General features: G+C 36.5%; 1 protein-coding gene across 2 annotated transcripts in view; it reads left to right on the top strand.

Annotated features, from left to right (window-relative positions):
* The window catches only part of mfsd6a (major facilitator superfamily domain containing 6a), a 19319-nt gene extending 3320 nt beyond the window's left edge, over positions 1-15999 (top strand). The window contains exons 2-8 of one of the 2 annotated variants that reach the window (XM_005161679.5): positions 1457-2445; positions 4769-5367; positions 8329-8426; positions 10073-10234; positions 10325-10423; positions 13490-13773; positions 15636-15999. In XM_005161679.5, coding sequence (XP_005161736.1) covers positions 1480-2445; positions 4769-5367; positions 8329-8426; positions 10073-10234; positions 10325-10423; positions 13490-13773; positions 15636-15809 — 2382 coding nt within the window. In that variant the 5' untranslated portion in view covers positions 1457-1479 and the 3' untranslated portion in view covers positions 15810-15999. Of the gene's footprint in view, positions 1-1456; positions 2446-4768; positions 5368-8328; positions 8427-10072; positions 10235-10324; positions 10424-13489; positions 13774-15635 lie in introns of those variants that run through there. The other variant, NM_001083056.1, reaches the window with a different exon arrangement.

Genomic DNA, 15999 nt, shown 5'->3' with positions numbered 1-15999 from the left:
TAAATCTCCTAAAATATCCAGGAATTGGCTTTTGGTTTCGATTTCTAAGCAGTTGTATGTGTTTTTGCATTACATTTTTATTTAATTAATAAATTACATTCATTATTTTAAGCCTAATTTACCCTAAGTACACCATGTGCACAGTGGCAAGAGTCAGAGAAACATTAAATAATTAATTATTTGATCTAAATGACTCTTAAAATGTTAATCCATTGAAAAGATAGCGTATAATAAATAAAAGTATTGTTAAAAATCACTTTTTTGTCGCATATAGGTAACCATATGTTGTGTGTAAAAGGTGTGTTTTAATCCGGCTACCACCGCAAGTATATTTAAAACCTGTTGGAAGCATTGAAATGTATATAATAGAGTATATACAAGAATCAGAGAGTGAAATTCAGTACCTTTTAAGAACTTTTTTTTAAGACTCTTTCCATACAATTTAAGTATTTATAACCATTTTAGGTTTCAACTCAAAACACTGGAGAGATTTTAACTTACAGTATATTTACTTCATTGTAATGTAAGAAACTAATCCAAATCTAAAAGGTTATTCATATACTGAATAAAAATCTATTAAATCTAGCTAGTTCAGCAGGTTGGCGCCTATAGAGCTGCAGAAATAATGGTGATGCCTCAGTTACTGCAGTAAACTTGGAGATTTTTATTAATTTCATAAACTACACAGCATCCTAATAATCTCAGATTAAATTCAGGCAAACTATAGCATACAACTATACATTGCATATTCAAAATTTATAAAAAATAAATAAATAAATTAATACCTTGCAAAATAGCATTTAAGACATTTTTTTTAAATTGGTTTTAATGAACATACAAACGTAAACAAAAAAGGGCAAAGACAAATGTATCAGTAAACAAGTATAGCAGCAAAAAGGCAAAGAGAAATAAAATTAAATAAATAAATAAATAAATAATAATAGTAATGAAATAAATAAACATACAAACAAAATACAAAAAACATAATACACAAAGTTATGCCGTGGTTAAGGTCACACGTTGTGAAAATACATCAGATGTGTTCATAGAGTTAGAGGATCATTAGAGGCATCCATATTTTTTGAAAGGCATCCCCTTTGTTTTTTAAGTAGCATTTAAGACTTTTAAATACTTTTTAAGGGCCTTAAATTAATACTTTTTAAGACCCCATAGACACCCTGAATAAATTACATATAAATATATTTACATTTCTCTCCCCTACAAATCCTCCCAATCAATCTAAAGTAGTAGTTATAATAGTAATTATAGTAGTAATAGTGAAACTGGTGAAATTGTATTTATATCACAATATATTGCAAAGAAATAAAATCATAATGTCAGTTTTTTTCCAATATTGTGCAGCTCTATTACCCTATTTACAAATGGCATCCAATATAAATTGAAAATGTCATTTTTAAAATAATCCATACTTTTGTATGTTTTTTGACCCTACCAGAAATATCAAGCACCCCAGAAAAGATGGCAGACGACCGAGTGGCCATCTTAACAGAAGATGAGGAGGAGCTGAAGAGGAAACACCTTGAGCGCTTTGACCGCCTGTCACTTGAGATTCAGTCACCATCTCAACCACCTGAAAATGATGTACCAAATGATACAGCGCCAACTCCATCCCCTCAACACGAATTGAGCTGCTGTGAACGGTTGTTCTTACGCGTCAACCGCCACCTTCTTGTGTCAAAAGTGTTTTATTTGTTCTTTTATGCCGCCTATGGTTCCCTTCATCCCCTTCTTGCTCTCTACTACAAGCAGCTGGGGATGAATCCAACTCAAAGTGGTCTCCTAGTGGGAATCCGATATTTCATAGAGTTCTGCAGTGCCCCTTTTTGGGGCATTGTCGCAGATCGATATAGGAAAGGAAAAGCAGTCTTGCTGTTCTCAATGTTGTGCTGGATCCTTTTCAATGCTGGGATTGGCATTGTGAAGCCCCCAATTATGGCATGTAAAGAGGAGACCATCCCGACAACGACCAAGGTACCAACTGTCCACCCTACCCCTTCTAATGAAACATTCTTCCCCAACACTAGTTCAACTAGTCAAATGAGACGGCGCAGGGATCTAATTGGACAATACCCTTGGCGAACCATCCTTTCCTCCGGTCAATCTTCAGGCTACATCTCTGAACATCGAATCAAACGAGATTCAAACTTGAGTTTTACCCCGGCACCTGAAGAACTGGCTAACACCACACAAACTAACCAAACCAGTACAACCACACAACCCAAGCCAAGCACGTCCATCTCAACATCAACCCCCAGCAGCACAAACACAACATCTAGCAGCACTACCAAGAGTACCACAACCAACCCAAACTTGCCACCCCCTGAGTATAACATGGACCAGGTTAACGCCATTTTTCTCCTGATTCTGCTCGTCATCATCATTGGCGAGTTTTTCAGTGCTCCAGCTATTACAATTGTAGATACGGTACGTAATGCTTTTTCTTCAAAATTAGCTTAGGTAGGGTTAGTTTACACAAAAGTTAAAATTCGGTTATTAGCTACACTCACCTTTGTGTTAGGAATAAATCCCCTGAGACCTTTGTTCATATTCTGAACACAAATTAAGATATTTTAGATCATGGGTCTCAAACTCAATTCCTGGAGGACCACAGCTCTGCACAGTTTTGTTCCAACCCTAATGAAACACAGCTGATGCAACCAATTAATCAAGGTGTTCAAGATTCTCCTGAACACCTGGACTATCTGGATCAGCTGTGTTTGATTAGGGTTGGAACAAAACTGTGCAGAGCTCTGGTCCTCCAGGAATTGAGGTAGGGACCTATGTTTTAGATAAAATCTGAGAGCTCCCTCATCCTCCATAGACAACAATGATCCAGAGATGTTTATAGTCCAGAAAAGGAACAAAAAACATTTTCACATGTATCATTATCACAGTCGTTGCTGTACCATGGCTGCTACAGGAGCATTGATATTACACATTGTATCCCTGTAATATCATTGCACCTGCGGCAGAAAAGTTACTTGATTATTACACTGGAATAAGAGTATAGTTCCTAGCCACATCAACTCAGAAAACAACTTTTGATTTCCCATCAGTCTTAGTATACGATATAACTACAAAAGAATTAAATGTTAAATATGAAAGTTATCTAAGCTTATAGAGCTTATAGAACTATCAATTTGAGTGCTAAGAGTCTAAACCAGGGGTTCTCAATCTCAGTCCTCGAGGTGTTCTGCAGATTTTAACTCCAACCCCAATCAGACACACCTGGGATAGCTAATCAAGCTCTTACTAGACTTACTAGAAACATCCTTGCTGGTGTGTTGAGGCAAGTTAGAGCTAAAATATGCAGGACACCAGACCTCCAGGACTGAGTTTGAGAACCCCTGGTCTAATCATGCTCCCTGGTCTAATCTGTGCTCATGAAGGGTAATATTAGTTATATACACCAAAACCATCTTTTGTACCAAGCTGTAAACATTTTATCAGTTGTAAAATTTAGCATGGCAGTCAGTGAACGTCAGGAGTTTCTGGAGCCAGCCCCCAAATGCCAGTCGATGAATTGCCGTTTCAATTACTTCCGTATTGGCTTCACAAGGGAAAGTGGGATGTTTCCGCTTGAATCACACTGAACACGTCTGTTCTTCTAAAAATGTTAGAGGCAATGCTTCGGTAAAATAAAAAAAAATAAAAAAAGCCCAGCATAAAGTATGCAGGTCTCTTAACACAGCCACTGAGTGCCCGTGAACAGAAACTTGCAATGCTTCTGATTGGTCCACTGCTGTGGAGCTGATAGTGATGAGCTGCACTCAGTAAGAAAGTTAAAGATCATGGGGTTCCAGTGTCCTGCAGATTTTAGCTTCAACCCCAATCAGACACACCTGGGCTAGCTAATCAAGCTCTTATGCTGTAGTCTCACTAGAGTTTAAGCTTGCGAAATTCCATCGTAGGGTGCTGCAATAAGGGGCGGGATTAAACAATATGATTAGACATTTGAAAAAGCGAGCGATTGGTCCATATTTAAAATTTCTGTCCAGAGAGGTCATGTATTGATCCTCGATTGGTCTCACACAGTCAAGTGATGCGATTTCACTGGTCAGAGTTCACCAAGCTTAAGCTTTGCACCACAGCAAACTGCGAAACTCGTCAAACGAGCTTGCATTTCCGGTCTGACACATTCACGTGAGTATGAATGTAAGTCTATGGGGAGAAAAGTCTAGTATGACCGCAGCTTTACTAGGCTTTCTAGAAACATCCTTGCAGGTGTGTTGAGGCAAGTTGGAGCTAAAATCTGCAGGACACCAGACATCCAGGACCGAGTTTGGGAACCTCTGGTCTAATCTGTGCTCCTGCTAGACCCAGAGATCGGCTAAATGGATTAACAAATCGTAAAACATAACTTCTTAACTCTAATGGAGTTGTAAAGTGAGACTATTTTCAAAAAAGTGGAGCGTTCCTTTTAAAACCTGTCCGTTTTGAAACAGAAGTCAATATTGGTGTCCCTGGCAAAGTTCAAAAGACAAAATTAGTTTTATAAAATTTTTGTGTGTTAACATGTTTTCAAGCCATATTCCTTTCTTTGCAGGATTTGTAGCACTGCAGCTAGTTACATCAGGAACAAATCTATGCTCCTAGGGTTAGGGTTAGAGCCCCCTAAGGACATAAGGAATTAATCATGAAGAAATCTGGAAACTTATAGTAGAAATTACTCTTTAGCTTTAACTTTTAGCTTTTAAATCAGTATAAACTCTGAAGTCGCCTAAAATGTTGGTTTGAATTGTTCTAGGTGACACTACACTACCTGGGTCCACACCGTGACAGATATGGACTGCAACGTATGTGGGGATCTCTAGGCTGGGGTCTTGCCATGCTCTGCATTGGCATCTGGATTGACCACACCAGCACCAACCTCATCATTGGCAACATGGAGTGCATCATGAAAAATTACAAGAACTATCACATTGCCTTCATTGTGTTTGGCGTGTTAATGGTAATCGCTCTGATCGTGGCAACTCAATTTAAGTTTGATGTTCAGCACCATGATACAAATGAAGGACAAGAGGTTGGTAATCAACAGGAAAATGTCCAACCTAGAGGTTCTCCTGGAACGAGGAGCACGGACACCCCAACAATTGTCCAAGCCGAGGAATTTCACTTCTGGGACTTGATGCGACTGCTGTGCGGCGTACAGTACAGCACAGTGTTATTCGTGGCCTGGTTCATGGGCTTTGGCTATGGATTTGTTTTTACTTTTCTTTACTGGCATTTACAGGACCTGACAGGAACCACAACACTATTTGGTATTTGCTCTGTCCTCAGTCATGTGTCAGAACTTGCTGCCTATTTCACCAGCCACAAATTCATCGAACTAGTAGGACACATCAGGTAAGGTTCTTGTGATTGTGTGTTGCTTTGAAAAGTGGAGACTGTTGTGTTCACTCTTGACTTGTGTTTTTTGCTTGCTTTCTCCACTTCAGTTTTTGTTCTTGTGCTCTGATTCATAGCTAAACGATGAGTCTGAGCGCTCTTTCACTTATGTACAACACTGATTCTACATGCTAAATCGGGCAAACTTCCTTCAACATTAAGCCAACAAGAGGCAACATGTAACACACTAAAAAAACTAGCCTGACGTTCACCAATGTGGCTGATGCTGCCCAACAGCTGACTGTCAGCTTGGTGTGTCTTGGCCATAAGGGCATACTTACATTAGGCACTGTTGTCTTGTACCAAATGTGTACCCCTCATTAAAGAGAAGCACTTTTATGAACAGACTATACATAAATATAATCTATTCCACGCAGGTATGTTTGACTTGTATTGCACATATAGTTAGGTCCATAAGTATTTGGACATCGAAACCTTTTTGGCTCTATTCACCAACACAATCCAATTGTTTTTTCAGCCTAATGATGGCTTGCTTGACTGACAGTGACAGCTCTTTGGATCTCATCTTGAGAGTTGACAGATTCCATATGCAAATAGCACACTTGAAGTGAACTCTGGACCTTTTATCTCTTCATTGTAATTGGGATAATGAGGGAATAACACTCACCTGGCCATGGAACAGCTTAGAAGCCAGTTGTCCAATTACTTTTGGACCCTTAACAAGTGGGAGGCACATATGCAAACTGTTGTAATTCCTACACCATTCACCTGATTTGGATGTTAATACCCTCCAATTAAAGCTGACTATGGTTAAAGCACATCTTGTTCGTTTTATTTTAAATCGTGTTGGTGTATATGCCAAAATGCTAGAATTGTGTTAATGTCCAAATATTTATGGACCTAACTGTAACAAGATTATTACAGAGACAGCAGATTACCTAGTGGGAGTACACCCTAAGGGCTCATTCACACATGTCTTTGCTTCTAAAAATGCTAGACACAACGTTTCGGAATGGTTTGAAAAAAAAAAGCACAGCATTAAAAATAAGGCTATACAGACACAGCCACTGAGTGCATGTTAACAGAAACGTGCAATGCTTGTTCCACCTTCAAGCTCTTCTGATTGGTCCACTTCTGTGGACCTGACAGTGAGCTGCGCTGAGTGTGAAAGTTGATGATCTTTTAACCTGACATGGTGCGTGGTGCTTCAAATGAGACGGACACATACTTCCGTGTGTTTATATTGAAAGATAATCAAACAGTAGCGCATTGGAAAGGAAAACACATTCTATGTGAACGGCCACTAAAGCATAGACAACCTTCACATGGATAAAGCAATACCAGAATTCATTACAAAAGTCATGATGTGGTTGTGTACTGGTTGCTTTCAGTATTGTCAATCCAAGCAAGGTCATGTATAAACATTCATATCTGTTGTTCTCATTTGGCTTATCAGGCTGTTAGCTTAGCCACATGCTAACATCAAATTCTACTTAAACAAACTGTCGGCGTTCAGATTATCAGTGCTTTTGCTTTGGGATCAAATCATCATAGTAATAAGAATCATAATTAAAGCATCTTCCTGCACCTTGTGTCTTTAGCTCACTTGATCCTGTCCTTGAATCAGTGAGCCTTTGTGCATAGCGCTGTCATGCGACCCTGTAGGTCTGCACTGGGATCAGTGAGCCATTGTTTGCTTTGGTTTAAGAGCACAAAGCCTTTTTCTGTGAGCAACAGCCCAAGCCTAGAATGCATTGCACAGCAGCTACACTGTCCACTCTCTGTTTTTACAGAGAGAACATTTATGCTCTTTTTTTATCTCCTATTTTCGCAGTTGAATAAATAATAGAGAAAACCATCTATTTGAATGATTGACAGATCAATATCAATTCATAAGTCACCCCCACCAGGGTGCGAATTACAAGGGGGTACAGAGGGATTGACCCCCCCTAATTCATGCTTGGTCCTCTCTGATGGACGTCAAAACAAGATGCATGGGGGGGTCAGTCCTTTAATAGTGAGAAATATTTCGCTCTGATATGTATTTTAAATAATAAAAATAATATACAATATAAATATAAAATTTGACCACCCCTAAAATCACTGTGAAAGCATAATCACGCCAATCTGTCTATTCTAGCAAAAAAACTGAAATTGGATGATCTAAAGCACTGATAGGCACCGTCTTTACAAGACTTTTTCCTCGTAAAATAGTTGTTTATCTACATTTAGCCTGAATGTAAAGTCAAATGATGCATAATAACGTTTGAAGTTTGACCTACTGTAGGGTAACATCCGAAAAAGCCAATCAGAGAATACACTAAATATCCATCAACACCCTTAAAACTTAAATTCCTTTAAATAATAAACTAGACGTAAATAAAAATAAATGCATAAATTACAAACTTACCGAAAAAAGTTGACCCCCCTGATTGTCAGTGTATAATTCGCACACTGACCCCCACCCTTAACCTCCTTTCGAGTGATGCAATTTCTTGTAAGAGGCGGCTACAAATTTATAGTTTCCTCTTCAACATCATTTAATACTTTATAGATTCGCTTTGAAAGATAACCTCAATAAACTGTAACAATTTTGGTGATGAGCTATGTGGTTGAATTTTAACTATTTTTTATTGTACAGCAAAATAAGATGAGTCATCATGACTTCAATAAATCTTAATAAAGCATGTTTCAATTAGTAAAAGTCACAAAAACACACCCTGTTTATATTTCACTACAAAAACCAGATGAAAAACGTTTTTGTTATGCTTTTGCATGCGTTGCAATTATGAAAATGTCATTTTTATTAGTAAGTGAATTTATACTTTCAAGTGCAACTGTCTTACATCTAAACAGTTATCTAAATGTATTTATTTTTTTACTAAATGTATTTTTGGAGTGGATACATGTTGTTGAGATGTTTTGTAATAACTTTGTGTTTAATTTCTTCTCTGGCAGAGTATTGTACATCGGCCTGGCCTGTAACACAGCACGTTACCTCTATATTTCGTATCTGGAGAACGCCTGGACTGTCCTGCCCATGGAAGTACTTCAAGGTATGAATAACCTGTCATCAGGTTTTCATTGCTGGGAAGGGAGCAAATAAAATGTGGTAAATTCAGTCATAAAAGACAATAGATCATTCTGACGTCAGTTTCACCACCCTTTCCTTTGGCAAAATGATGATGAAGAAAAGAGTCATTAAAGAGTTAATGCTATTCACACATAGGAATGAAGGCCTGGATCAAGTCTGTTTACATTCAGGACAGACACTGTTTTGTTTGACTTCATCTGTTTAAAGAAAAACAGCACTGTCTGTTGCAGTTTAATATTAGCCACCTGTACTTTACTGTACTGGAATTTTCAGTTTAAACATATAATTTGTTTTCAGGACAGACTTTTGTAACTGTAAACTGAAGGATAACTGCACACTGGAGTTAATCATTAGCTTATTAAACAACATTGTGTTTTATTTATCGACATCAGATCAAGTAATCGGAATATTTGATGTGTTTTGTTTGTTTTTTAACTTCGCTAAGTTTATTAATTCACTTCTTTCAGCCCTTTGCGTGGTTTGTGTTGTTGTTTAAGTTCAGTTAAATTTCAGTATTTTTATTTGGTTTGTTTTAATATTGTTGCTGTTTTTTGTTTGTTTCATTTTGTTTTTCTTACTGGTGTACTTGTGTTTTTTATTGTTTTATTTATTTAGTTTATCACTTAGGTGCTGTTTGGAATGGATTTGACAAAACAGTAGAGCTGATATATTTATTCTTTTGATCATATCAGTATTAGAGACATTAAGTTAAATATGAGTGCATAGAAGGAAATGGTCAACGCAATCTCACAGCAATTTGTAACGTTTTAAATTTGTGGCTAATTCTTATTAACCTTAAATTCTTAAATCCTTATTAAAGGTTCCCACACTTCTTAAAAACACTTATTAAAAATAAATGTAGGTCCTGAAGAGCTTGAATTAAATTTGAAATTAAACTTGTTTATGGTGTTGTTTCAGCAATTGTACTGTGCCACTGTCAAAAATAGAACAAAAATGCTGAAATATTTAGCAATATTTCAGAAACCACATTGGAATATTACCAGTATAGAATTTAACAAATTTAAAAATTTTCAACTAAGTTTTTTTTGCACAACTGTTTAAAAACTGCCTACACTTTTGAAAATGGCATGTTTAAAACATCATCATTACTCTGAAATTTTAATGTAAACATTAAGTGTAAGTGAAAACGCTACATGTGCTGCTGGTGGTGTGTATCACAAAGGTGCTTGATTTGAAATTTAATGGTGCTTTAAAAAGTCCTGTAGTCTGCAGTTCATGGAAGAATGGGAGCCCTGCATACGTTCTAGTATGATTTTCTTATCCCCCAATGATGGGTAGAGTTAGCGGTGGGGTTTGGGTTAATGTTTCTTTTTAAAAAGCGTACATTTTCATAAGAATGAATTTGTAGGAATTACCACTTTCTGATGATGCATAAAATAGTTCCGTTTCCTCATGAGATTGGGTGGAACAGTCACAAATATCTGTCCTTTTATTAATGTATATTTATAAATCCTCTTTTTTTGCATGACTGCTATAATGAGAGTTACTAACATAATAATTATCACAAGCATGGAGTGATACATAAAAAAAAATAAAAAAAACATAACCATGTGTAATAATAACACTGTGCATTGTTTACCTGTACAGGAATAACACATGCGTCAGTCTGGGCAGCTTGTATCTCATATCTGAGCGCGGCTGTACCTCCTCCACTTCGGACATCGGCTCAGGGTATCCTGCAGGGGCTCCATCTGGGCCTGGGCAGAGGCTGCGGAGCGATGGTCGGCGGGATATTTGTTAATTACTTTGGTATTAATGCTAACTTTTCTTCAATGATTTATTGCATTACTAATGCCAGGATGTACTCTATATAAACTGGAGGATGTCTTGTTTTTTCAGGCGTTGCCGAAACGTTCAGGGGAATAGGAATGGCCTCGCTTGTTATTTTGCTCATCTTTTCATTAATCATGTACATCACTGGCCAGAATGAGAAGAAAGGTGAGCAACACATTCATATTCATTCATTGTCCTTCAGCTTTATTTGTCAAGGGTTTCCACCGCGTAATGAACCGCCAACTTGTCCAACTCGTTTTACGCAGGGGATGCCCTTCCAGTCATAACCCAAACAGGGAAACACCCATACACACTCGTTTACACTCATACACTACCGCCAATTTAGTTTATTTTAATTCAGCTGGAGCTCAAAACCAGCGACCTCGCTGGAAGACGACATTGCTGTCCACTGAGCCACCGTGCTGCCCACATTCATATTCATTGATTATTATCCTTCAGTCAAATCTGATTTTATTTGAAATTGTTATTTTAGTTTATTATTACAAATATTTTGTGGCCTTGAACATCTAATACACATGTACATGAGAAAACACTGATGATGACTGTTGAAAATGTACAGCCAAAATGCTTACGTTTTCAGTTTTTCATGTTGTGTAAACAGCCCTCAGGATTTTTTTAATGACACCTGAGCTTTCTGTCCAATGTCTAGGTCTGTGTTTCTCAACCACGTTTTTGGAAGACCACCAGCACTGCATGTTTTGCATGTCTGTCACACCCAATGTTGATCTGAATTAGGTGTTAAATTAGGGAGACATGGAAAATGTGCAGGGTTGGTGTTCCTCCAGGAACGTGGTTAAGAAACACCGCTCTACAGTAGGTAAAAAAAAAAAAAAAAAAAAAAAAGCTTAAACAAATATGTTGAAATAAAGTGAGAAAACTTAATTTAAAATATCTTTATTGATGTTTTGAAGATCTCATGGCTTTGGAAGGACCATTTTTATTTTAGGCTAACTATCTCTTTTAAAAAATGTTGAACATGTGTGCTTTCATTTGATCTTTTTAACCCCATACTTGGACAAGCTTAAAAGATGCCACAAAATAAGCTGAGAAAACTTTTCAGGTTTGATTAAAAATGTCTTTATGTTTTGAAGATTTCCTGGCTTTTTGAAAGGACAATTATCATTTTAGGCAAACTGTCTTATTATTTATTTCAAGTTTTTATTGCAAAGAGATACACAACATCAGTAGACATTTGTTACTTTTCCAGCTTTTCCAGTTTAAATCCCCTAATCAGGGATAAAAGAGGAAACGCATTTCTTCATGACAGTAACAGAACAACATACAGTTGAAGTCAGAATTATTGGCCCCCCTGTTTATTTTTCCCCCCAATTTCTGTTTAACGGAGAGATTTTTTTAAACAAATTTCTAAACATAACAGTTTTAATAACTCATTTCTAATAACTGATATATTTTCTCTTTGTCATGATGACAGTAAATAATATTTGACTAGATATTTTTCAAGACACTTCTACACAGCTTAAAGTGACATTAAAAGGCTTAACTAGGTTAATTAGGTTAACTAGGCAGGTTAGGGTAATTAGGCAAGTTACTGTATAATGATGGTTTGTTCTGTCTATTAAAAAAATATATAGATTAAAGGGGCTAATAATTTTGACCTAAATGTTTTTTAAAAAATTAAAAACTGATTTTATTCTACACAAATTAAAACAAATCAGACTTTCTCCAGAAGAAAAAAAATATCAGGCATACTGTGAAAGTTTCTTTGCTCTGTTAAAAATCATTTGGGAAATACTTTAAAAAGAAAAAAAAATTCAATGGGGGGCTAATAATTCTGACTTTGACTGTATATCCTTTTGCATTATCTTACATCATTAATACCGACACTATTTACAGAAGAAATGGGGTGTGTGGATGCTATATTTACAGTAAAAATAAATCTTAAAGTTGTATAACAAACAGACATTTGGTTGAATAGGAGTAAGAGTAGGAGTGTTTTTGGTTATGCACACAGTATGTCATTTTCTTCATAATGAGTTTATTTTTAAAATGTCTATCCTATCCTGCATTTATGGTAAATTAGGCTTATACCAGCATCTAGTCACTCCGCTGCTAGTCCGTTTGCACTGGCTGCCAGTTGCTTCTCGCATCAAATTCAAAGCTCTGATGTTTGCCTACAAAGTGACTTCTGGCCTTGCTCCCTCTTATCTGCTCTCACTTTTGCAGATCTATGTGCCCTCCAGAAACTTGCGTTCTGTGAATGAACGTCGCCTCGTGGTTCCATCCCAAAGAGGGAAGAAATCACTTTCGCGAACGCTCACGCTCAATCTGCCCAGTTAGTGGAATGAACTCCCTAACTGCATCAGAACGGCAGAGTCACTCGCTGTATTCAAGAAACGACTAAAAACTCAACTATTTAGTCTCCACTTCACTTCCTAATCTGCAATTGCCTCTCTGAATATCACACTAACTGTACCCAAAAAAAAAAAATAATAATAATACTAATACTTTCCTTCTTAGACTTTACAGACCTGAAACTTGCCTACAGCACTTATTCATTGTTGCTTTTAGTTGTGTAAATTGCTTCCTTGTCCTCATTTGTAAGTCGCTTTGGATAAAAGCGTCTGCTAAATGACTAAATGTAAATGTAAATGTAGTAACAGTTATTTTACTTGAATCAAGGATGACTCTATACGTACAGGTGAAGTCAAAATTATTAGCTCTCATGTGAATTTGTTTTCTTTTTTAAATATTTCCCAACTGATGTTTAACAGAGCAAGAAATTATTCACAGTATATCCCATAGTATTTTTTTCTTTTGGAGAAAGTCTTATTTGTTTTATTTCGACTAGAATAAAAGCAGTTTGATCATTTTAAAACCATTTTAAGGTCAATATTATTATACAATAACTTGCCTACAGTATATACCCTATCTTCCCTAGTTAACCCAATTAAGCCTTTAAATGTCACTTTAAGCTGTATAAAAGTGTCTTGAAAACTATGTAGTAAAATATTTTGTACAGTCATCATGACAAAGATAAAAAAAAATCAGTTATTAGAAATGAGTTATTAAAACTATTATGTTTGGAAATGTGTTGAAAAAAATCTTCTTTCCATTAAACTGAAATTGGGGAACAAATACACAGGGGGGGCGAATAATTCGACTTCAACTGTACATTTGTTTTTCCTGCAAGCTATCTCTTTAAAAAAAATGTTGAATGTGTGCTTACATTTTATATTTTGAACCCCACAGAGGACAAGATGCTAGCAGAGAACATACCTATCCCGTCTAGCCCTGTTCCTATCGCGACCATCGACCTGGTTCAGAACACAGCGGACGTGGCGGCACCCGCTCGACCTGAACCCAAACTTCCAGCCCGCAAAACTCAACACCAGCAGGAGCAGGAGGATCTGAATAAACCTGCCTGGGTCCCGTCCGGCTCTCCGTGGGTTTCGGTCGCTCTCCTGGTTTACCAGATCAGAGAGATGGTGCTCTTGGCAAAAGCACGGCCCACTGTTGAGGTCCAGCCACTTCAGGTAGAACAGAGCTGAATCACTTATATGAATATCAGTTCAAAAAATGATTCATGTTTTCTCTTTTTCATGCATTCCATGGCAGAAAGGTGAGAACGCATAGATTTAGTTACATTAATTCAATGAGTATTCAAAGTCCAGGGTGTCTGAGAGGTTTAAAAACTAAATTTCAGGCCTTAAAAAGTCTTACATTTACAGAAATATTGTGTTGTAGGTTCTAAATCATTTTAAACAGGTCTTAAAATGCCTATGTCCATGTAAAGGCCAGTTCACAAAGGAACGCTTTTTGCTCGCATTTTTTGTTGATGTTTAACACCTTGTGACTAAACAAAGGGTGCTAATGTGATTTTGCACACCATCACGCAAAACACCAGGCGTAAAAGCCTAATTTTTAAAGAAACGCCTCATGCTTGTTTTTTTGTTTTGACACGCCACATCAAAAACTTCACCACCAATCAGATTGGCACTTTTGTTCAAGTACTCGAAGCTGCTGAAGTTACAATAAATTAAAGGCGCTCAAGTGCAAAACAGTCGAGGTGATCCTAGTTTCTTTTTCATTCAATGAAGAAGATGATACATCGAGGCAAGGTTGTTGCTAGATTGGATATGGCTGTGGCCGGAAGTTAATGAGAATTATTTTACCATTTATTCAACTTCCCATTTTTTGTATTTTATTAAAGTTTACACTCACCCCAACCCTAAACCCAACCATCACAGTTACGTAAAAACAGTAGTGGTATTGAGTATTATTTATGCTGTCTACCCCTACCCTAACCCTAAACCCCACATTCACAGAACTGTAAAAATATTTATTATTGTAATGGTAATTTTGCTCGTTTTGCAAAATCGCCTGGGTTTAAATGCAGAAAAGCATCCCAACTGAACACTGATGATAAACATGAGCGAAAGGCATCCCAGTGTGTTCTAAATCATACCAGCACTCATCAATCCATCTCAATGGAACGTTTAATAGTTCATTTGTTTAACACCAATATGATTCAAATGTCTTCCTCATAATGACATTTGTTAAAAAGTTCACCATGTATTTATGGTGGGGACACTGGCCTGGACAGACTGTTGTGCACACATCTAGTTCAGTACAGTTTTTTAAAAGTTGTCTATTTTGTTTACAACCACAGTTTGCTTGTTTTGACACATTATTTAATATATGTGGATAAGAAATAACTACATTTGAATATTTTTGATAAGGCAAGTAAAAATCTGTAGTGTTTAGCCCTGTATAAGTCTGAAATTTTATTCAAAATGGTCTTTAAAAGTCTTAACCCTGATTTTGTACAGCAATTTACAACCTCATATAATATTAAGTACTAATTTTTTTGTCTTATCAAGACTGCATTTATTTGATCCAAAACAGCAATATTGTGATATTATATGAAATATTTTTATGTTATTTATTTTTGGTGATGCACAGAACATTTTTTGCTGTTGAAAAGGTAAAGTAAAATAAAAATCTATTTAAAAAGCATTAATAACTAAAATAAAATAAAAACTATTTGCACAAAAACCCAAAATACGCTAGAGAGAATTTTTTATTTTAGTTTTTCGAACAGACATTGTCTAAATTTTATTTATTTCTGTCTTTGCTTTTGTTTTGTTTTTTTGTTTTTTTTTTGTTTAATAGGGATAATGAGGGAAAGAAATACACTTAAAATTTTAATTATTAAAGATATTTTAAATAAAATGTCTTCAATCAAATGTTTACAAACTCCCCAAACTTTTTGAACTAAATACAAGTTGTCAACTGAATTACTCAGCATCTGGAAGATCTAAAATCTGCAAACACAACATTGTCACGTTACTGAGATGCTAATTAAATGTGCTAAACTGATTATTCCTCTAACTAGGGCACAGATGAGGTCCGCTCGGACTCTCAAGAAGACCAATCACCTCCTGTCTTCAGCGACGCTGTGCAGAATGAAAACACTCCCAGTGGCCTTCAGGACCACTCCGGTTCACCCACTGCACAGCTGGATGTCCCAACACGGGATACACAGCCTCCATCACAACATATCAGCTGACACCAAAAACAAAACTGACCCGGTAACCACCGACTGCATTTTATTAAGACTTTTTTTTTTTAAATCTACGTTGGAAAACACAGGAACGGGTAACTTTTTAATGGCCTTGTAGGACTTCTAACTTATTTCCAGTTGTTTTGCACAAAAAAAATAAGAATATTAATAAATCCTGGTGGGTTTTAAAGTGTAA

This window comes from Danio rerio, chromosome 22 (assembly GCF_049306965.1).
Source record: "Danio rerio strain Tuebingen ecotype United States chromosome 22, GRCz12tu, whole genome shotgun sequence".
Lineage (NCBI taxonomy): Eukaryota > Metazoa > Chordata > Actinopteri > Cypriniformes > Danionidae > Danio > Danio rerio.
This window is presented reverse-complemented; position numbering and strand designations above follow the sequence as displayed.